At 33.2% G+C, this 24,367-nt stretch overlaps 1 protein-coding gene across 1 annotated transcript; it reads left to right on the top strand.

The window, feature by feature from the left end:
• The first annotated feature begins 7,970 nt into the window (after positions 1–7,970).
• On the top strand, positions 7,971–22,547 carry LOC107762543 (furcatin hydrolase). The gene is made up of 13 exons (XM_075238890.1): positions 7,971–8,134; positions 8,215–8,284; positions 8,760–8,818; positions 8,948–9,023; positions 11,079–11,156; positions 11,263–11,350; positions 11,445–11,688; positions 17,006–17,121; positions 17,275–17,495; positions 17,640–17,671; positions 17,780–17,882; positions 17,982–18,084; positions 22,261–22,547. Exons 1-13 carry the CDS (start codon positions 7,985–7,987, stop codon positions 22,427–22,429), a joined length of 1,509 nt encoding a protein of 502 aa, XP_075094991.1. The 5' UTR covers positions 7,971–7,984; the 3' UTR covers positions 22,430–22,547.
• Positions 22,548–24,367: the final 1,820 nt, after the last annotated feature.

Raw genomic sequence — 24,367 nt, 5'->3', positions numbered from 1 at the left:
AAGAGAGGAAGCAGTCGAGGACCCCATGCGATTGGTCTACGCGTTCGCGTAGGGGGTGTCATGTCCGCGTAGTGAGGGGGAACGAAGCATCGCGTTCGCGATGGGTGGAACGCGTTCGTGTAGAAGGCATTGAGGCAGAGGCACTTTGTGCTTCGCGAACGAGAAGGTGATGTCGCGTTCGCGAAGGATGAATTTGTACGGGAACTATTTCGTCCCATTTTCAGTTTTTGACAGATTGGAGCTTGAGAAGAGGCGATTTTCGGGTGTGTTTCAAGGAAAACAATGGGGTAAGTGTTCTTAACTCAATATTGGTTAAATTACCCGAATCCATGGTAGTTTTTATCATTTAATTGGTGAATTGAGTTGGGAAAGCTTGAAACCCCTCTTGGTTTAAATTGAAGATTTGAAGGTCGAGTTAGAGTCAGATTTTGGTAAAATTGGTATGGTTAGATTCGTGGTTGAATGGGCTACCAGATTTTGTAACTTTTGTTGAGTTCTGAGACGTGGGCCCCACGAGCGATTTTTGAGCTAATTTTCGGGTTTTTATGGAAAATTATTATTTTCTTATGGAATTAATTCCAATGAATTTTATTGACTTAAACGAATTATTTATAGTCAGATTCGAGGAGTTTGGAGACCAATTCACGAGGAAAGGACATTGCAGAATAAGAATTTCACGGCTTGATGTAAGTAACACTTCTAAACTTGGTTCTGAGGGTATGAATCCCTGAATTTGGTATGATATGAATTGTTTGGAGGTGACACACACGAAAGGTGACGAACATGTAGATGTGCACCACATAAAGTGTGTCTTCAATAAAACCTGTGAACTTTTAAACTTGGTTTTGAGAGTATGTGTCACAACCCTATTTCACCTATAGGTCGTGATGGCACCCAATACTACAACTAGGCAAGCCAACTTAATAAATTAAGCATATATTGACAAAATTTAAAGCCAAGAAAATAATAAAATACCAAATTCCACCAATGTGTGTGCCAAGACCTGGTGTCACAAGTGTATGAGCATCTAGTAGATTATACAAAACCTCAAATACTGTCTGAAATAAAAATAGATAGAATGAAAAATACAAAGAGAGACACTAGTAGCTGCAGAACGGCTCAGAAAGGCAGCTCACCACTATGCCCCTGGATAACGTGGGTGTAAGACGATAGGTCCCCCACTAGTACTTGCCTCAGGTCCTGCACAAAAAGTGCAGCAAGTGTAGTATGAGTACGTAAACAACGTGTACCCAGTAAGTATCAAGCCTAATCTCGAAGTGGTAGAGACGAGATGACCGACTTTGACACTCACTATGGGTCAATAATAATAATTGAAATACAACTAGGATATTTAAATCAGCATGATTTACAGAATTTACAATAATTTATTTAATCAGCGAAAATAATCAAATTCCTTCAAATGCAACAATTCTCAATATATTAATTAAATTCCTTCAATTCAAATAATTTCTAATTTATCAATTAATCTCATTTACAGGAATAACAATTAATTTCTTAACAAGCAGGAATAATAATTCATTAAATTTCAAGGATTCTCCAATTTATCAATTAGCTTCGCAAGCTGAAATAACTATTAAAGTATCGTGTAATTATTATTATTAAGCACGATTTCTGTCGAGGACGTACGGCCCGATCCAGAGTGTCGTGTACACTGCCGAGGGACGTGCGGTACGATCCATAGATGCATCTATCCTGCCAAGGTGTTCGGCCCGCTCCACAAGAAAGGAGGACATTTTCTTATGTACCTTCGGAAGGAGAGTATATTTATTATAAGATAAATTCGGGAGGAAGAATAATTTCTTTGAACAATTAATTGATTTAAACTGAAAATCAATCATATGAGATTTCCATCCTTTAATATCTTTATCTAACAATTTACAATATATTCATATATATATCAATTAATATTAATTAAACAAAGAATACAATTTACACAAGTAATTCATGCTTTGAGTCCTAAACTACCCGGACTTTAGCATTAATAGTAGCTACACATGGACTCTCGTCACCTCGTGCATACGTATCCCCCGCAATTAGCAACAATTATTCAATTTAATTCCTATGGGGTAATTTTCCCCTCACAAGATTAGACAAGAGACTTACCTCATCTCAAAGTCCACTTTTCGATTATCGCATCGCATAAAATTTTCGATTCGATGCCGAAAAATCCGAAACTATCCAAAAGTTATATAAAATAATTAATATATGTTCAATAATTCGAAATTCATCTATTAAATAAAGTACCCTATCCAAAATGATAAAATTCTTAAAATTCATCCCGGGCCTACGTGCTCGGATTCTGGAAATATTCGGATGAAAACGTTACCCATAATCTCAAGAACTTGAATATATAATTTCTACCCAATTCCATAACTATTTTCGTGGTTAAAATCTCACTTTTATAAAAATCTAGGTTTTTCATCTAAATCTTTGATTTTTAAGATTTACTAGTTATAATATACTTATAATCTATGTATTTAACTCAAGGGGGTAGAATTAACTTACCTCCAAGTTGTTAGTTAAAATCTCCTCTCAAAAAGCTCCAAAATCGCCCAAGAATGGAAGAAAATGGGCAAAAATGGTGAATTCCCATTCTTTTAAGCTTTCTGCCAAACATGTCTTTCGCACCTGTGGAGGTTGGAACGCACCTGCGGAAAATCCTCGCAGGTGCGAGTTCCACTTGCCTGGCCAATTCTCGCATTTGCGCACACAGCTTCGCACCTACGCGTTCGCAGGTGTGCAAATCATCCGCATCTACGGTCGATTTCCCCCTTCCCTTTTCCGCTTCTGCGCACAAAAACTCGCATCTGCGAGGTTTGCTCCTGCGAGCTACTGTCGCACCTGCGGCTGGCCAAGCGCAGGTGCGATTCTAACAGTAGCTGGGAGCTTCAGTTTTGGTTCCCAACTTCCAACTTGGACCGAGCCTCGTCCGGTTGACACTCGGGGCCCCTGGGACCCCGCCCGAATATACCAATAAGTTTGAAATCATAAAACGGACTCGCTCGAACTCATGAAACGTGTAAAACAACATCAAATCTATGAATCACACCTCAAACCAAATTGATTCAAACTTAAGAATTTCAAGTTTTTCAATTAGCTTCTAATGCGCCGAAATATACTTAAACTACTCGGAATGACATAAAATTTTGCGTGCAAGTCTTAAATCACTATACGGAACTATTCTCAAACTCGAAATTCCAAACGGACTTCAATTACTCAAAAACATACCCCAAAATAAATTTAAAGAATTTTGAACCTTCAACACGTGAGTTATCCATGCAGCACGTGAGTTGTCTGTGCGGTTTATAGCGCTTGGGCTGAAGGAGCCCCTCTGGAGTCTGTACACCCCCAGTGAGCGTGGTTGATATTATTAAGGGTTGGATCTTCACTGTACATGTATCTTGTCCGAAGTACTATATACCTGGAGATGGATCTTCTCTACGGGCTGCATTGGCCCTATTCGGTACTGAGTGACTGATGATCAGTTAATGTTTATATTCCGGGATGGATCTTTCCTGGGCTGGACTGGCCATATACAATACCGAGTGATTGGGCATAATGAGTGGAATGTGTGAGAAAGTGAGATTGAGTACTCTGAGAGTGTCAGTACATAAGTTCATCTCTAAAATACATTGCATTGACATACATACGTGACATACATGCATAAAGATGTATTTTTCTCATGTTGTACGGTATCACGCCATTCATGATATTTTACACACATTAATATGTGGGCATAGAGAGGTATTTTACACTTGCTATCTAGAAAGAAAATGAAACATCTTATTTATTGTGGACAGGATATTTGGAAAAAAAAAATTACAGTTTTCAAACTTACTCGTATTTTTGGCTTTTTCGGTAAAAAATTTGGGTTTTTACTGAGATACTTGAAAAGAAATGCCTATTTTTCTGGAACTGTGAACGGACTGAGCCTTTTATTTCTGAGATACTCTTTTGTTACGTATACTATATTGTTATGAACTATTGTGAAATATTGGTGTTGGACCCGATCTTTCTGTTAGCTCGTCACTACTTTCAACCTAAGGTTAGGTTTGTTACTTATTGAGTACATGGGATCGGTTGTACTCATACTACACTTCTGCACCTTGCGTGCAGATGTTGGTTGCTGATGTTGCTGTGTTCGATGGGAGCTGGATTTGAAGATGTACCTGCGTCCCGGTTGTAGCTGCCTCTTGTTCATGGTAGCCTTAGATCTATAAAACTCTGTTAATATATTTATTTCAAACAGATGATGTATTTATTTCATTTCCGCTTTGTAAACTCTATTCTTAGAAGCTCATGATTTGTACTACCAGTTCTTGGGGAATGTATTAGATTCATATCTTTCTTTACTTAATTGCTTTATTAATTATTATTAAAATTAGTTAGTAGTTAATTGGCTTACCTAGCGGGTTGGGTTAGGTGCCATTACGACATGTTAGAGTTTTGGGTCGTGACATTGAATTACGAACTGACTTCCCATAACGATTGCACTTGATGTTGTTTACTTTTTGATAGCATTGATATCTTGATTTCCTTTAACTCTCTTTGATTTAGCATTGTCATCCTGATTTCTTGCAATCAAGTAGATTAGATTAGATTTGCACTATTGTCATCATTGAAACTTGGGTATAACAAAATTTGGACAAAATACTTCTATCTAAAACATTAAAAAAAGTCAGCACAATATAATATGGTGTAATTTTAAAGTTTTATATGTGAAACTTCAACACATTGTATTGGAGTTCAAAAACTCCTTATATGTAAAATTTTAGCATAGCGTGATGGATTTTCGAAATTTTTATAGTGTGTTGGAGGTCTTCCATGCTGAATTTTATTTGTATAAGTTTTGAACTCAAGGAGAATTTTCTAGAGCTCTGCTTGTAACAATTCCTATGTAATAAAAAATTTCTGAGGTTCCACTTACACCATTTCAAACTCAAAGAGATCTTTTTAGTAGGCGTTTGGCCATAAGTTTCGGAAGTTTTTTTGTCAAAATAGAAAATTAAATTCAAATATATATTTATTTATAGAAATAATTAAATCTAGTTGTTGGGAGATTTTGAAAAACAAAATTTCAAATCCCAAATATAGCTTTAGACCTTTTTTTGGGACAAATCATGATCATTTGGGACTTTTTAGCTCAAAGAAGGAAGGGAAAAAGAGATTTTAACATGTCAAAATTTATCCCAAAATTCATATCCAAATACATTTTCAATTTTAAATTAAACTTTCCCTAAATCACCTTTTTCAAAAAATATTTGAGAACCTAAGTCCAAACGGGTCATGTAATACCCCTTATTAAAATAAGAGCATTTACCTAATTACTATAAAAGCAATAAAGGAAGAAAAAAAGGAGTGCAAGTGGGCCTTATCCCATCATAAACGTAAATAGCATCAGGGGAAGGGAAATAAGCTAAAGAGATTTGGGGGAAAAGTTTTAACCAGCCACTTTTGAGAACAAAAATAATGTTAGACTTGTGCCTCTCTTTCGAGTGAAGGAGCACGAGGAGTACTCAACGCAGACTCATACAAAGGATGGGGAAAAAAAAAAGAAAAAAAAAAGAAAAGAAAAGAAAAGAACAATAGGAAGAAAGAAGAGAAGAACCAAAGATTTAAACTTCGGCAGAAGCTATGAAGATCATCTCTTCAAGAAGCTTTCAAAAGCCTTCTCTTGCAATTAGAGGAGACGTGATTGAAGGGAGATTGGAGAAACGGGATTTTGGCAGCAAGAATCTGAGAATAAAGGAAACAAGGAAATTCTTGGTTCTTCTTCAGTAACGCCTCACGCAGGGAAACAAATATATAGAGAATCAAGCTTTGAAAGGTAGTTCTCTAACCCATGACCATGAATTTGACTTTTATATAATATGGGCAAGCTAAATTATGATTTAGTTGAATTTCTCATGGCATGGGTAAATAAAATTGGACAAATTAAGTTTCAAATATGAACCCCGAGGGTTTAGTATTCCAATCTAGTTATGAATTAGCTAGCATGCACAAGGAAATTAACACGAGACGATTATAGATTGATTGAAAGGAGTCTCATGAATTGCTCGAGGTGGCAAGCATGGTATTTGGACAGGAATACTGTGAGTAGTAATCTTATCACAATTTAGGTTTCTACAACTAGCATGATTTACATATGATTTTAATATGAACATGTTACCGACCGTTTTGAATTTGCATGTGGGACGAGTTCTTTACTTGATATGATACAACTATATTTATTTGAGATGATTACCATTATTCTGAATATCCTCATTGTTACTGAATATGATTTATCGTTACTTGAGATAAGATTTACCGTTGTCGAAACGAAATTTCATGATTTGATAAGAACCGAAATATTCAATATTGTTTTAAAATATTTTCGTACTAGTATATACGGATTACAGAGACAAGTATAAATGGGAGTAGACTTTGAAGTATTCTGTAGCTAACGGCGGGTTCGTTAGACCTGGTGCACCTTGTAATTACCGATTACCGTTACAACCCTCGCTAGTGGAAAGGTAGAACTAGCATACCGTTACTGATTTCCCTCTAGTAGGGACTACCGTTATATTTGATTTCTTGCGAAAAAGTCCACAGTTATACCGATTACATGATCCATTCATTGAAACCTCCCAAACATGAATATTGATATTACACAGTATTTACCGAGCTTATTATCGAATTGTCAATTGATTTATATCACAGGAAACACATGATGAGACTGATTATTATTTATTGTTTCTGAAAGAGCATTCTTATGATATTTTCTGTATACTATACTAGCATGTTTTCTGACTTGTCCCTAATAAAAACGGTTGTGGTTAAGTGTTATTACTCACTGAGTTAGCGACTCATTCCCCGCTAATTTTTTTACAGAGACAGCAGTTGACGCGGGCGAGGATTTCGTTAATTAGAGCGCACGGGTTGATAGTTCTTGGTGAGTCTCGCACTTGTTCGCGTGGGCGGAGATTTTATTTATTGTTATGGTCTTTTTTTTGAACTCTTAGAATCGCTACATAGTCATTCTTTTAGTATCATGAGTATTCTTTTGTTATTATAGACTTATGTTGAGTATCGCTCATTCTTATCAAAGTTGCTACTAAGTGCCAGTCATGATCCTAAATTGGGTCGTGACAGGTCCTTAGAGTTCCGGTTGCACCATTTCTAACCCAACGAGGTCCACTTGTGCAATTTCGAATTCAAGGAAATTTTTTATGGGTGGTACCTCAGCGCCATGGTTTCAAATGTACAAATAAAATCATAATTGGGTAATTTTATGGTGATACGAGAGAATATAATGGGTAAAATTTTGGATGGTATCTGAGAAAGTAATTCCTTCATGAGTTTTTTTATAGAGTTTGAATTGAAAAAAATTCAAACTTCATGATTTTTTTCTTGGAGCTCCATGAATTTTTTGTGAAGATTTTGAACTCCAATACAGTATATTTACTGCGAAACTTTCCTTTGTACTCCAGAGAGACGGCAAGACGGTCCTTTTTCACAAACAGATTATTTATCAAAGCTGGAGTGCTATTACCATTTAATTTATCCTTTGGCTGATGTGTTAGACTGAGTTCATGTCCAAAAATAAAATACTAGTACTAGTTTTAAAAAAATAGATACATTCACAAAACAATAACTGGTTTGTTTCCATATACCGTCTTCTGATACTAATTTTAATCAAACACTTACAAATATGTTACTCATAATTAGTCAACACAACTTCGATAGATATTCTTCATTAGAGAAAGCAGAAAAAGGACACAGAATAATCCGTTTTCACTTCCTCAGCATTACGGATTCTTGTAGCACATGAACGGTTTATCATAATATAATCAATCTTTGACGTCGTCAAAATTTTAAAAAGAAAACGAGATATTAAAATAGAATTAATATTTTAGGCACAATCTATATATATAAAGGACTTAATATGGAATTCTTAGAAACATATACTACTAATAATTAAGTGATGGGGGTGCTTCAGATCTCTTTCTTTCTCTTAATTGGGATGCTTGTACCCACAAGTTCTTCTGTGCCAAGTTATAAGATCTCAGTTCCATTTAATAGAAGCAATTTTCCATCAGATTTCATCTTTGGAGCTGCCTCTGCTTCTTATCAGGTTTTTGTATTAAATATCTTTGTTAATGCCTTTCTTCATATATAATTCGTTCTAATGCCTATATATGTACGTTTGCATAGTATGAAGGAGCAGCAAATGAAGATGGTAAAGGTCCTAGTATCTGGGATACCTTTACCCACAATCATCCTGGTAATTAATGTCCTTTCCCCTCTAAATTAAAGTTTAATTCCGATCCGATCCATAATTTTAAAAATATAATATTTCATTATTTCCAATATCAAGAATTTTGAAGGCTTGAACCATTTAGGTTTAAATCCTGAATTCGTATTTATCATAAAGGTAGAATACTTCTTTAGATGTAGTAGCAAGTATTTGTTAGTAGCAATCTTTGTTAAGGGAAACTTTCCAAATCTCTAGTTTTATTTATTTATTGTTCGTCCAAGTGAAATTTCTTAGTAATTGGATGTGAGCTAACAAATTTCAAAGATCATCATTGTATCCATTTTATGTTTCTTTCTTAGCTTGTTTCGAACATTGCTAAATCTTTTTCTTGTCTATTTATTAATGACACAGTGAGAATAATTAAGTTGGCAAATATAGGGATCCGATTTACGACAAAAATAAATTATACAGTTTTGTTTTTTATTTCCTGATGTTTCTGCAGAAAGGATAGCAGACCGTAGCAACGGTGACGTAGCCCTTGATTTTTACCATCGCTACAAGGTATTAGTTCAAGCATTTTAAAGTAAGAAGCAAAAATCCAAGGAAACGAAAGTTTTTGCCAATGGAAATCCATGGTTCTAAATGCTAAACTTCTATTTTAATTCTACCCTATTATTCAATGTTCCTTAGGATGACATAAAGCTGATGAAATTTGAAGGGTTAAATGGTTTCAGATTTTCCATCTCCTGGTCAAGAGTTTTACCATGTAAGAATACCTCTGTTAGATTTACTTTATTGCAACATGTTGTATGTCACGGCCCAATTTTCCCTCCATGTGACGTCGTGACGGCAACTAGTCTCTACGACTAGGTAAGCCTAATATTTGCGGAATAATAAAATGAAAATATAAATTTAATAATTAACTGTAGCAGTAACAACATAACTGGGTACCATGACACCTGGCATGTACAATAACCAACTATTCAAAATACACAGAAATTCCAAAACCCGGAATATCGTGAATCACAAACTACAGAAGGAAAGTCTAGTGTGTCTATACATCAGAGTCTAACAAAGGAAAAATACAGAAGATAATGGACATGGGAAAGAGTAGAACGGGACTCTGAGGTCTGCGGACGCGACAGATATACCTTGAAGTCTCCAAAGTTGTCCCGGCTCACTAATAGTGCGGGTGATAAGGAGCACCTGGATCTGCACACGAAAAATATATGCAGAGAGTAGCATGAGTACACCACAATCGGTACCCAATAAGTGTCAAGTCTAACCTCGGTCGGGTAGTGACGAGGTCAGGTCAGGGTCCTACTGGTATATATATAATAAAACAAGGTAGAATAAAATACCGCAGTAAAATAAAGACTGAAATTTAACAGGAATGAAATCATAGAAGACAACAGCTCAGTACACAGAGATAACAACAGGGGATCTCCCGAGATACCGTCTCATAGTCCCAAACGTAAATGTGTAGTATAGGGGATCTCCCGGAATACCGTTTCGTAGTCCCAAAGTAAATATGTAGTACATGGAGATCTCCCGAAATACCGTTCCGTAGTCCCAAAGTAAATATGCAGTACAATGGGATCTCCTGGAATACCGTTCGGTAGTCCCAAAGTAAATATGAAGTAAAGGGGGATCTCCCGAAATACTGTTCTGTAGACCCAAAAGTAAAAATACAGCTCAAACAATAGAATTAACAGCTACAACACGAAATCCTACAATTTAGACAAAGTACAAATCAAGAAAAAGCAGAAATTTCACTAAATATGTTGCACGGAGTTCAGATAAGCGATTAAGGCAAGTAGACATGATACTCTAAGCTAACAGGATACTACACATGTTGATGTAACTCAAATAAGAAGGAAACAGGTTATTACTTAGCAGAAATCGGGTTTTTACAACAATTAGCTCGTGTACGTACTCGTCACCTCACGTACACGGCGCTCACATATCAAAACAGTACTAAATCCTAAGGGGATTTCCCAAACACAAAGTTAGGCAAGCCACTTACCTCGAACCAAGCTCAATCAATCGGTCACAATGCCTTTCCCACGAATATCTGGCTCTGAATGGCCCAAATCTAGCCAAAAGCAATTACATATCATAAATACAATAATATAGGCTCATCTAATTAATGAAATCAATACTTTAACAAAAATTTCGTTCGTCCTAAAAAGTTGACCCGGGCCCACGTCTCGAAATCGGGCAAAAATTATAAAATCCGAAAGCCCATTCACTCACGAGTCCAACCATACCAAATTTATCAAAATCCGACCTCAAATGACCACTCAAAACCCCAAATCTAGCTCTTCAAATCCCTAGCCTCCAACTCCCAATTTTCACCTTAAATACACACTAACTAGGTAGAAAAATAAATGGGGAAACAAGATTATTGATCAAAAATAAGCACAAGGGACTTAATTCAAGAAACCTCTCAAAATGCTCCCAAGAAATCGCCAAACCCGAGTTCAAAATATTGAAAATGAGCAAAAACAGTAAACCTTTGGTTAACAAAATATCTAGCTACTTTGTCAAAAACCCGAATTTGGTGATAGAGTAAACAAAATATCTAGAAACTAAACGTGGTTATTATTTGGTTAATTGACAAGTCAAGTGGCTAGATATATGAATTCTTTTTTGTTTAATATTGCAACAGCATGGTTTTCTACCAATTGGCTCCATTTGATTCTTTAATAACAAATAATCTCATAGATTGGAAGTAGTAATCGCTCGCATTAATGACATTATACAAATAATTTCCCCAACTAACGAATCTTATCTTCTTCTTTTTTATACTTTGTCTCAGATGGGAAGCCTTGTAGAGGAGTAAACAAAGAGGGCATTGCCTTCTATAACAACCTTATCAATGAGCTCCTAGCTAAAGGTCAAATATATTATCTCTATACATTTATTTTTTAATTCTTAACTTTTTCTTATTGCGACTAAATAAGGGGCGAAAACACGTTTAATTCTCCCACAAACCCATTCAGGTATACAACCTATGGTTACCCTATTCCATTGGGATCTACCTCAAGTTCTTGAAGATGAGTATCTTGGCTTTCTAAACCCTCAAATTATGTAAGTAACACTTCTATAAAACAAAATTTTCTTTTATTCTTAATTTTTTTCTAAAAGAAGAGAGATAGTAAAGTGTGTAACATTATTATTGTAGCTATGATTTTCGAGATTATGTGGAGTTGTGCTTTAAAGAATTTGGTGATAGAGTAAAACTTTGGACAACAATAAATGAGCCAAGTGGTTATGCCCTTACTGGTTATGACTTAGGCATTTTCCCCCCTTTGAGATGCTCCATTGGTTGTATTGCTGGAAACTCTGCCACTGAGCCTTACATAGTTGCCCATCACTTGCTTCTTGCTCATGCACAAGCAGCTAAGTTATACAGAGTGAAATATCAGGTAATTAATTATGTTTGATTTCAATTTATATGACGTAGTTATACTCGAAACAGAAACTATGAAAGAAATGAAAACTTTTAAAACTTATAATTGTTGCGGAAGTCAAATGTATATAGTGTGAATGAGTCACAACTACTATACCAAAAATTATGACAATCACTAAATAATAAACAAGACAATATAAGACAACGATAAAAGAACATCAAAATTTACGAGGTTCGGCCAATTTTGCCTACTTCCTCGGACACAATCAATATTTTATTTCACTCCAAAATAACAAGTGAAATAATACTAAAGAGAGAAGATACAAATGCCTTAAGAAGATTAAAAAAAAAGGCAAATGAGAGGTGTGTTTAAATCCTAAACATTAGGCCTCCTTTTATAGGGTGAAATTCCCATTCAAAATTATCATCCACCGATGTGGGACTTTTGACAATTTCAACAAATCTCCACCTTGGCAAAATTCTACATCTTCAATTTTCTCTCAATAACAAATTTTGGTTGTGTCTTCATCTTCAATCTTTAGTGTTCAACAATGTTGATCAAATCCAAACAATGTTGAAACTTGACCGCAGTCACCACTTTTGTCAGCATATCAGCAGGGTTCTCCGTAGTATGAATTTTCTTCACCGTGACTCCACCTTCTTCTATGATTTCTCGTACGAAATGATACCGAACATCAATGTGCTTCGTCCTTGCATGATAAACTTGGTTCTTCGCTAATTGAATAGCACTTTGACTATCACAAAAAATTGTAATATTTTTTTGTTCAATACCAAGCTCCTTTAGCAACCCCTGAAGCCAAATTGCCTCCTTCACAGCCTCTGTAATAGCCAGGTACTCTGCCTCTGTTGTAGACAAAGCAACTGTTGACTGCAAAGTAGACTTCCAACTAACTGGTGCCTTTACAAAAGTAAACACATAACCAATAGTTGACCTTCGTTTGTCCAGATCACCCGCAAAATCTGAGTCACAATATCCAACTACAGACCGATTGCCTTCCTGCTCAAAAACTAACCCAACATCTACAGTACTATGAATATACCGTAGAATCAATTTCACAGCTTGCCAATGCTCCTTTCCTGGATTATGCATATATCTGCTAATAACTCCAACGGCTTGTGAAATGTCAGGTCTCGTACAAATCATTGCATATATCAAGCTACCAACAGCATTTGCGTATGGTACCCTTGACATATACTCATGTTCAGTTTCATCCTTTGGCGACATAGTAGTACTTAGCTTAAAATGGGGAGCAAGTGGCGTACTAATTGGCTTAGTCTTCTTATCTATGCCAAAACGCTGTAGTACTCTCTTCAAATATTCTTTCTGAGATAAACAGAGTTTCTTTGAACGTCTATCTCTTATTATCTCCATGCCAAAAAATTTCTTTGCCTCACCCAGATCCTTCATCTCGAACTCCTCCTTCTGTTGAATCTTGAACTTATCAATTTCTTCTGAATTCTTGGAAGTTATCAACATATAGGAGAATATATATAAAGGAACCATCATTAAATTTGCGCAAATACACACAATGATCGTATTTGCTTCTCTTGTACCCTTGCCGCAACATAAACTTGTCAAATCGCTTGTACCATTGTCTAGAAGATTGTTTCAATCCGTACAATGATTTTTCAAGTTTGCATACCATATTTTCTTTTCCAACAACTTTGAATCCTTCTGGCTGATTCATGTAGATTTCCTCCTCCAAGTTTCCATGTAAAAACGCAGTTTTTACATCCATCTGAACTAGTTCCAAATCCAACTGTGCTACCAAAGCCAACATAATTCTAATGTAGGAATGTTTTACAACTGGAGAAAATACTTCATTGTAATCAATTCCCTCCTTCTGAGCATATCCTTTGGCCACCAATCTTGCTTTGTAGCGAACATCTTCTTGGTTAGGAAATCCTTCTTTCTTTGCAAATACCCATTTGCACCCAATTATTTTCTTTTCCTTCGGGAGATTGGCCAATTTCCATGTATGATTCTGATGAAGAGACTGCATTTCTTCATTCATGGCAATCCCCCACTTATCTTCTTCTGAATTTTGGATTGCGTCTTTATAAGTGGTAGGAACACCATCAGCTACAATTGAGGTTGCGCAAGCAACCGTCTCTATGAGACGAACAGGTTTCGTTATTGTCCTTTTTGGCCTGCTAGTTGCTATTGATTCAAGTTGTTGTCGAGGTTCCTGAGTTGGAATCTCCCTCTCTACTGGCTTTTCTTCCCGAGGGTAATCTTCATGAGTTTCCTCCTCTGCTTCTTGTGTAGAAAAAATAAATTTTCCCTCAAACTCCACCTGCTTTGATGCACCACCAGTTTGTTTGACATCTTCAACTGTCACCTTATCTGTTATGGCAGATTCATCAAAGGTAACATCTATGCTGAATATAATATTCCTTGTCTCTGGACACCATAAGCGGTATCCTTTGACTCCAGAAGTAATCCCCATAAATATAGCCTTCTTTGCTCTCGGATCCAATTTTGACTCTTTCACATGATAGTATGCAATTGAGCCAAACACGTGCAAAGAGTCATAATCTACATCAGGTTTTCCATACCATTTTTCAAATGGTGTCTTGCCATCAATAGCAGCAGATGGTAGACGATTAATGAGGTGACATGCATATGTAATTGCTTCAGCCCAAAATGCTTTGCCCAAGCCAGCATTGGACAACATATACCGTACCTTCTCCAGTAAAGTCCGGTTCATACGTTCTGCCACTCCATTCTGTTGTGGTGTATGTCTGACAGTGAAGTGTCGGACGATGCCATCATTTTTACCGACCTTATTGAAATGATCATTTTTGCATTCACCTTCATTGTCTGTCCGAATACACTTGATCCTCATGCCTGTTTGATTCTCCACCATCATCTTCCATTTGAGAAAAAATTCCAACACTTCATCTTTCCTCTTCATTGTATACACCCACACACTTCGGGAAAAATCATCAACAAAGGTTACAAAATAGTGCTTCCCACCCAATGAAGGTATTTTGGAAGAACCCCAAACATCAGAGTGTACATAATCCAAAATGCCTTTAGTATTATGGATCGATGTACCAAATTTAACCCTTGTCTGTTTCCCTTTGACACAATGCTCGCAAAACTCCAAGTTGCAAGTCTTTATGCCTTTTAACAATCCTTGATCAGATAGAGCTTTCAAGGATTTCCCTCCAGCATGTCCCAAGCGCATGTGCCATAGCCTGGTTGCTTCTGCCTCTTTGTCATCACTGGATGTCACTGTCGCTGTCCCAATAACTGTACTACCACGATAGCGGTACATGTTATTATTCTTCCGATTGGCCTTCATTACCACTAGTGCACCGGAGCATATTCTCATCACTCCATTTTCTGCAATGATTTTGAACCCTTTTGATTCTAGGGCTCCCACAAAGATGAGATTCTTCTTCAAACCCGGTACATATCGAACATTTGTTAATGTTCTGATCATTCCATCATGGATTCTTAATCTTATTGAACCAATGCCATATGAGGTAAGAGGGCTGTTATCCGCTGTGTGAATGACTTCATATTCTCCTTCTTGAAAATTCACGAACCAGTCCTTGTTGGGACATATATGATAGCTATAAGCCGAGTCCATCAACCATATGTCTGATGATGTTGATAACTCTGTTGTAACTAATGAGAAGTCTGAATCATCACAATCAGCTACATTTGAATCCATAATGGCCTTTCCATTGTTATGTCTGGCCTTATTCTTCAACTTCGGATAGTCTTTCTTCCAGTGCCCCTTTTCTCGATAAAAGACACATTCATCTTTGCTGGGTCTAGATCTCGACTTGGATCTTCCCTTCTTAGTCCTCGTTTGATTTTGAGGACGACCCCTCACAATTAGTGCTTCTCCTTCTCCGCCCTTCTGTTTTTCTCCCTTTCTTTGTTCATAGCTGTACAAAGCCGAACAAACTTCTCTGAGAGAAATTTCGTCATTTCCATGGAGTAGAGTAGTTTCAAGGTGCTCGTACTCATTAGGAAGTGACCCCAACAACATCAAGGCCAAGTCACCATCATCAAAAGTTGCATCCATATTTTGCAAATCTGTGACCAACTTATTGAAACTGGTGATATGTTCATTCATTGTGGTACCAGGAACATAGGTGAAGCGAAACAGTCTCTTCTTCATGTATAATTTATTTTGACTATTTTTCTTCAAAAATTTATCCTCCAGTGCTTTCCATAATTTACTTGCAGAAGTTTTATTTGTGTATGGATATTTCTGCTCTCTAGCAAGGTAGGATCGAATGGTACCGCAAGCAACACGATTGATAATTTTTCAATCTTCTTCTCCAATAACATCTGGCTTCTTTTTTACAATGGCAAGATCTAGCCCTTGTTGAAAAAGAACATCTAGAACCTCGCCTTGCCACATCCCAAAATGTCCTGACCCGTCAAAAATTTCTACCGCAAATTTCGCATTTGACACAATTCTTGTCATAAACGAAGATGCCAACGATGACGTATTATTGACACTTGATGTAGATTCTTCTTGTTTATTGTCTCTCATTTTGACACAAATATTATTTAGTAGCTGACGACACAAATCAAGATTATTTTCTTTCTGGTGTGGAAGATCAGACTAAGCTGCAACCACAGAGCATACTCAGACAGAACCTTGACTCAGTTACCAAGATAGATCTTTTCTGATGTGGAAGATCAGACTATGCTGCAACCACAGAGCATACTTAGACAGTACCTTGGCTTTGATACCAGTTGTTGCGGAAGCCAAATGTATATAGTGTGAATGAGTCACAACTACTATACCAAAAATTATGACAACCACTAAATAATAAACAAGACAATATAAGACAACGATAAAAGAACACCAGAATTTACGAGGTTCGGCCAATTTTGCCTACTTCCTCGGACACAATCAATATTTTATTCCACTCCAAAATTACAAGTGAAATAATACTAAAGAGAGAAGATACAAATGCCTTAAGAAGATAAAAAAAGGCAAATGAGAGGTGTGTTTAAATCCTAAACATTAGGCCTCCTTTTATAGGGTGAAATTCCCATTCAAAATTGTCATCCACCGATGTGGAACTTTTGACAATTTCAACAATAATCATAATATTTGTGTGACTATAAAACTTTTGAAAATTTGATTTTTAACATGCTATAACATTTCTGTGAATATAAAAAACTTTTCATTAAGAGTATAAACTGAAAAGGGGGAAATATGAATATTCTTTAAAAAAACAATGCAACTAGTCATTTCTATGAGAATAATGTCACCATTGGAAATTATTTTATCTGCTTGAAATCTAAGAAATATTTTTGAGAAATTATGCAGGCATCACAAAAAGGGGAGATAGGAATAGTACTAGTGGCTAGTTGGTTTGAGCCCTATTCCAAAATGAAGAAAGATTTAGAAGCAGCTCAACGAGCCATTGACTTCTCCATTGGATGGTGAGTACACTTTCCATAATTAATACTCTCATTTTATATCACACTAGACACAAAAGCTATAAAGTCGATTTGATTTCTGCATTATATTAGTGATAATAGAAGAGATCTTTAATTTAATTGTTTAAAAGTTGATTTACATGTTCTTTTTTTCAGGTTTATGCATCCATTAACATATGGTGATTATCCAGAAAGAATGTGCAAAATCGTAGGAAATCGTTTACCAAAATTCACAACCGAGCAAGCTGAGATAGTGAAGGGATCCTGTGATTTCATGGGACTAAATTACTACACATCATTTTATGTAGCAGATAATATATTTACTCCAAGTAAAGAGAACATTAGCTACTCAACAGATTACCAAGTAAATCAAACAGGTTAATTTCTCTAAGACTTTAATTTGTGAACCAATATACAGATTCTCCACCTCTAATTTTTCATCTTATTGTTTTATAGGTTTTTATTAGACACAAAATTCTATATAACATTTTTTATCTTTTGTTGTTTTCTCTCTTTTGTAGTGGAAAGAAATGGAGAGCTCATCGGTGAACCGGCACGTCTTCATTCTTTTTCATGATAAAGAAATTGCCATATATTTTATTTAATGGTTTAATAATATTACGTTTGTCTTTTTCTTTTTCCTCTTCATCTTGGGATGTAGACAGGATCGGCCTTTTTTTTTGTTGTCCCAAGAGGACTTTTAGAAGTTCTTGTCTACACAAAAGAAAAGTATAACAATCCAAAGATTTACATAACAGAGAACGGTATGATAAGAAATTAATTTTCACAACTGTCTTAACTAAATTAATTTTGCCGGATTATTTTAGTAGAAATTGAAATGTTATTTGTTTAATTATCAATAGGGATGAGTGATGGCAATGTAAGAATGGTTCAAGAAGGAATCAAAGACTTTCAAAGGGTGGATTTCCTACGTCGCCATCTCATGGCCCTCAACACAGCCATTAAGTAAGTCTATCCTTCACAAATATAATTTTGTCTTTCCTTTTCTTTTTGCTAATATCTAAAACAAAACTATCTTGCTCCACTAGTTAATGATTTTATCTAATGAATTTAAGTGAAATAATTACTTAACTATCCTCATTATTGTTGGAAGGTGTTTAAAAGGAATGAAGTATTCTCTGTTTCTTATATAGAACCACATCATACTTGGTAGTCGGTTGAATCATATGAGTCCACTATTGTGTAAACTAGCAAAAGCATTTTAGCGTCGGCCAACAAAGGAAATAAGTTATACAAAAGAAATATTGGTTGTAGTCTGGACATCGTTTATTATGGCAAAATATATTTTTGTTCCTTGAAATAGTTTTGAGGCTCTTTTTTACGGTTAAACTTAGTTATGTCATGTTGAAACGGTTAGGATTGTTGGACTGTATTTCTTAAATAGGTTTGCAAAGTAAAAATCTTAAATCACATCTTAACCATATATGTAAGCGAGATGACGATAATGATGGATTGGGTGACACAAATTAAAGAACTTAAAATCGAGTGTGTTATATTATTTGCTTAAAGAAGGTTTCACGAGAAGAGAGTTTTTCCATTTGAAGTTGCAGACAATAAAGCGCTAAATATTATTTTACATATTATATCATAGAGATTTTAAGACCAGGCATGAGTGAATTTTCTTCTAAATGGTTCTTGAATGTGTGTAGAGCAAAACAAATTACCTCTAAAATGCATGTTTTTAAGAGACTTCCAAAATTTTAAAAATAGAAATTATTTAAATATGTAAACCAGCCGCTATATAGAAAGCTATTAATCATAATTTATATGTTTGGCATATTCTTTGCAGTCATATGAGTAGTAGAGAAAGATATTATCATGAAAAGAAGAAAATTGGAAGTCCCTACCAAAGTCTCGACGCTCTTACAGGACTAGAAAATAAAATCTCTTTGATTTTAATTAATTAAAAAGAAAAACAAATTAGGTTAATTGGGTTGTGTTGATTACAACATGGCGCATGGTTGGAACTTAGAAGAATTGTTTGCTTAACTAAAATTACAAGATGATTGACTTTGCAACTAGAAGCGAATATAAATAAATGTGTTATTATTAAATATAATTGAATTTATAAATGCTTGATTATGCAACTTTATTGAAATAATTAGATTTAATGTGTTCAAACAAACAAAATAATTTGTTATAATTAATTTCATTTAATAGTTACTGCGCATCGCGAGGGTTCTAATACTAGTTATATTAAAAGAAGGGTAGTATGCATTGTGGTTAAGCCAAATGGTAAGCTAAAATGAAGCCACTTGGCAATTTTAGGATAACATTAATAATTAAAAATTATAAATGGAAGCATAATTAATTGAAGTAGTTTAATGAATCTTATACATAATCTAAATAAATATTAGACAAATCTAATCTATATATCTATATTTATATGTATATTTGTATCTATATCTATATCTATATCTATATATTGATCCACTCATAGATTTTCTTTTATATTAGCTAGAAATATGGAGGTAAAAAATTAATTAACAAACTATAATAGAAAAAAATAAAAATAATAGAAAGACGTAAATCTATTACTATTTATACTTTGGAGTAAGTTAAAATATAAAATAAAACTATAATTTACTTAAGATATTAAATATTTATTGAGTTTACTAATTAAATAAATCCAAGCAGCAAAATAAGATTTTACATAAAGTATACAAAATATTTATAAGGTAAGAAAAAAATTAATAATCAGTACAAAATATTTTAATAACAAGAATAATAAAGTCATATTAATATTGATAAATCGGGCAAATAAATATTTTATACGTAAATATTACTACAACATTTAGACATAATGTGTTCAAATAATTAAGAAAATATTTTTCTTTGATTAGTATTTGAATTGAGTGCAGTTAGTTTAAGTTTGAAAGCATAACTTAATTTTTGAAAATGCGGTCCAATTTAAAAAATAGAATGATAAATATTATTTGAATTTGAGAAGAGAATGGTTTTCAATTTTTATCTATATTATATTAGAATGAGTGTCGTAAAAATAGGTAGTAAATTCAAACAATGTAATAACATTAGGTATTGAATAATATAATATCAAAAATAAAGAATAAATTGGGGGAAAATATAAATTCAGATTTTTTATCATAGAAAAAAAGGTAAAAATTATTTAAATTTGAGATGAGAAAGTTTTTTATATTATGATAAGAAAAGTCATAATATGGATGAGTCCATGTAACTCAAGTCTAATAGATAAAATCAAAAATTAAAAATATTGAATAATAAAAATAAATTAGAGATAATTTGAGGATATTTATAAATTATAAGTTTAGAAAATAAAATAAAGAAAATATAAAATACATAAAAATATTATTAAAATATAAATAATTTAAATTTCCGATCAATATTTTTAAAACGAAATAAATATTTATTTTATGATTAAAATAATTATATATTTATCTATATTATATTAAAGAATAATAGTTGATAATGATATTAAATAAAGTTACAAGTTGATGAAAAGCCAAGACTATATATTAGATTAAAAAATAGCAAAATTATGTTAAATTATTAAAAATTTACTATTAGAAATGAAAGGGAAAGTCTATTTGAATTTGAGATTAGAAAGTTCTTAAAACTATGATGAGAATGTTCAGCTAGGGATAAATATCACAAAGTTGAAGTCTTATTTAAGAAAACTAATAAAAAATACAATTTTAAAAATACAAAAATAAATTTCTAATATAGGTGATTTTACTAATGAAAATTAAAAATTAAATTTGTATATTAAAACTAAAAAGGAAAGAAAATTTACGTAAAGAAATAAAATGACAGTGAAAATATTTCTACAATATTTAAATATAATGTATTCAAACAATTAAGAAAATATTTTTCTATGATTAACATCTGAATTGAGTGCAGTTAGTTTAAGTTAGCAAGTATAGCATAATTATTTTTGAAAATGCGGTCCAATTTAGAAAATAGAATGATAAGAATTATTTGAATTTGAGATGAGATTTTTTTTATTTAATAAATTTTTTATTTTTGAAAATATTATGAAAAGAAATAAAATGACAGTAAAAACATTACTACAATATTTAGATATAATGTGTTCAAACAATTGAGAAAATATTTTTCTATGACTAAAATAAAAATTTTAAAAATACATAATAAATTTCTAATATAGGTAATTTACTAATGAAAATTAAAAATTAAATTTGTATCTTAAAGCTAAAAAAGAAAGAAAAGTTAACTGCATTTAATACAAAAATAATTATAAGAGAACTCAATACATTTGGAACATAATAATCAAATAACTTATGTATTAATATTTTAGACCAATTCAAAGTTCAATTTAAAATAAAATATAATATTATTTTGATTATAGATAAAACATTAATATAAAAACTAATTAAAATTTATAGTAGGGAAGAAAATGTATAAAAAAAATAGAGGTAGTGTGAGGATACTTATACTTTAAATTAATTTAAAAATAAATAAATTAAATAATTAAATTATATTTAAAAATATTACTGATAAATTTAAATGATTAAAAAATTTCGAATAAGAGGATACAAGCATAAAAATATACCAAATTTCAAGAATAAAATATTTATATTTATTAAAGACTATTAAAAGGATAATAAGCAAGACATTAATTTAATTATTAAGCTAATAAAAAAATATTTGATAGTATAATAATATTAAATAATAAATAATACAATAACTATAAAGAACAAAAAGAAAAATCATTTGCTTAAAAAAAGATGTGATGAATAAGACATATTTGACTTTCAGATAAAAACAAAGTGATACGTAAGAGTTTCGTTAAAATAATATGATCTAATGTGCTCAAACAAGACAGATCACAACATGACATATTTAGTATTCTTTAATATTGACAGCGAAACGAAATGCAAGTACTAAAATCAAGGGGTTAGGTTGCTGCATATATATAAAAAATAGGTTGTCCACTACGAGATTTGAACAATAATTTCATATCCTGCTTCATAATTAATATCTAATGTTATATAATTTTTATTTGAGTGGTTTATATTTTAAAGTTATTTACACATGATTCAAATAGCCTACATCATAATTTGACATGATTTGTGTCCGCACAGTACGCGGGTACTAATACTAGTTGTTATTAATTTCTCACAGGAGAGGTGTGGACGTCAAGGGCTATTTTGCATGGTCGTTTCTGGATAATTTCGAATGGACCTCAGGATACACTCAAAAATTTGGCCTTAATTATGTTGATTATAAGGACAATCTAAAGAGATATCCCAAACGCTCTGCTCTTTGGCTGAAGAAATTCCTCCTTAAATAGAGACAGTCCGAATTTCTTGCTAAGGCCTATTTCAAACGATGAAAGGCACGCACGTATCAAAATATCTTTAATTTTGTTTCTTGTTTAATATTTTATATAAAGCTATAACAAAAAAAATTAGTATTAGTTTTGTTTGGCATATAAATAAATTACAATAATTTTTAAAAGTTAAATATGTTTTAAATAGCGGTATAGCTACCTGTTATTATAATGGACCAATCCAACTCACGCTAGAGTCGAGCCCTAAGCGGGCAGCTGATTGGCACTTCAAAAAGAATTTTAAAGGAAACTATTCCAATTACTCAAGTAATTCGTCTAATTACAACAAGTAATTCTTTATCCAATTTCTTGAGCAAGAACTAACAAAATTATTATTTTTTCACCGCTTTGGTTCAACAATATATTATCAACTCCTATTTTCAATGTTTGCTGAAAACGTTCTATGATGATTTAGCATAAACAGAATCAGAAAAAAAATTGAACAAATAAATTTTTGATCAAATAGGGAGACACAATCCACTACGTACAAACAGAAAATCAGGATCTTTCAATGAACAAACAATCAATTGACAAAAGCACAAGTTAAAAAATTCTTTTGCGTTCCTTTAATTTAGTTTAATGTTCTACCTTTTTTTATTTTTGTTCAAGTAATTAATTTTCATGATTTTTTTCGTCTGGGCTCCACGCCAGCCCAACCCACCCAACTGACTGACTGGAGTTGGGATAAAAAGGCTCAGTTTGAAATGGGCAGAAAAAAATCTAAGTCCAAATTGGTTAAAGAAATCAATCTAAAGATTTATAATCCAAGTTTGCCAAATGATTGAGCTGTCAACCAGTTTGTGTCAAAAAAGATGAACACTTCGGGTGATTTCCAAGTCACTATTTCTTCGGATTGAACTGACTGAGTGAACCCCAAAAGCAACCATCTTGTTCTTATACCTTTGACTAACTAAGAGAAAAAAGAAAAAAAAAACAGAAATTTAAAAGAAAAAAATTACATGGCATAGCTCCCGTTTGGATATAGGATTTTTCACTTTTTAAAAATAAAAATATTGTTTGTTCATGAATTTGATCAATTTTTGAAAGAAAAAAAATCAAGTTCCGAAAATTGATTTATGAAATTTTTTCTTCCACTCACAAAAGTTCAACTTATTTTTAAGTAAAATGCATATAGAAACACAACGTTAACTTTCAAAAATTATTTTCAACACAACTTCAAAAAATATTTTTTCAAGTTTAAATCAAATTTATGTCCAAGCGCTAGCTTAAAATAAAGGAATTTGATCAATTTATGAAAAAAGTTTGAAGAAAAATTTTCAAGTTCCAAAAAACTGGCCAGTTTTTTTCTTTCACTCACAATACTTCAGCTTATTTTCAAGTAAAATATATATACAAACATAAATTCAACTCTAAAAACTATTTTTAACAGAACTTCATAAATTCTTTTTTTTAAGTTTTAATCAAATTTATGCCTAAAACAAAGGAATTTGAGTCTTAAATGAATCATATATATTAAATGACAAAAAGTAGGCCCAAAGGCACACAACTTTTAAGAGAAAAGGTATTCCTAAAAAGTGAAAAAGTGAAGGGCCCAATCTCCAAGTTATGACTCTGAAATAATATAAGCTTGAACAATATTAGAGGTTGTGAATTTTCTGATCAGAGATAAAGAACTAAAGGGAGGAAATGGGGCCATTGGAAGGAGAACATAAATGCACATGGGAAGGGGACATTACTCACATGTAAGAAACATGGGTTTTTCTTTTCTTTGTTTCCTAACTTCTTAGCATTCCCTGTTTTGGCTTTCTCTTTTGGTGCACTCTTTTTTCTCCCCTTATCTGATCAACTTATCAGCCACATTAACACAACAACAAAACCAACAACAACCCAGTAGAATTCCACTAGTATGATCTGGAAAGGGTAGAGAGTACGCACACT

The sequence above is a fragment of the Nicotiana tabacum genome, chromosome 19 (assembly GCF_000715075.1).
Source record: "Nicotiana tabacum cultivar K326 chromosome 19, ASM71507v2, whole genome shotgun sequence".
NCBI classification, from domain to species: Eukaryota; Viridiplantae; Streptophyta; class Magnoliopsida; order Solanales; family Solanaceae; genus Nicotiana; species Nicotiana tabacum.
The sequence above is the reverse complement of the archived record's forward strand: the minus strand, read 5'-3'. Positions and strand labels throughout refer to the sequence as shown.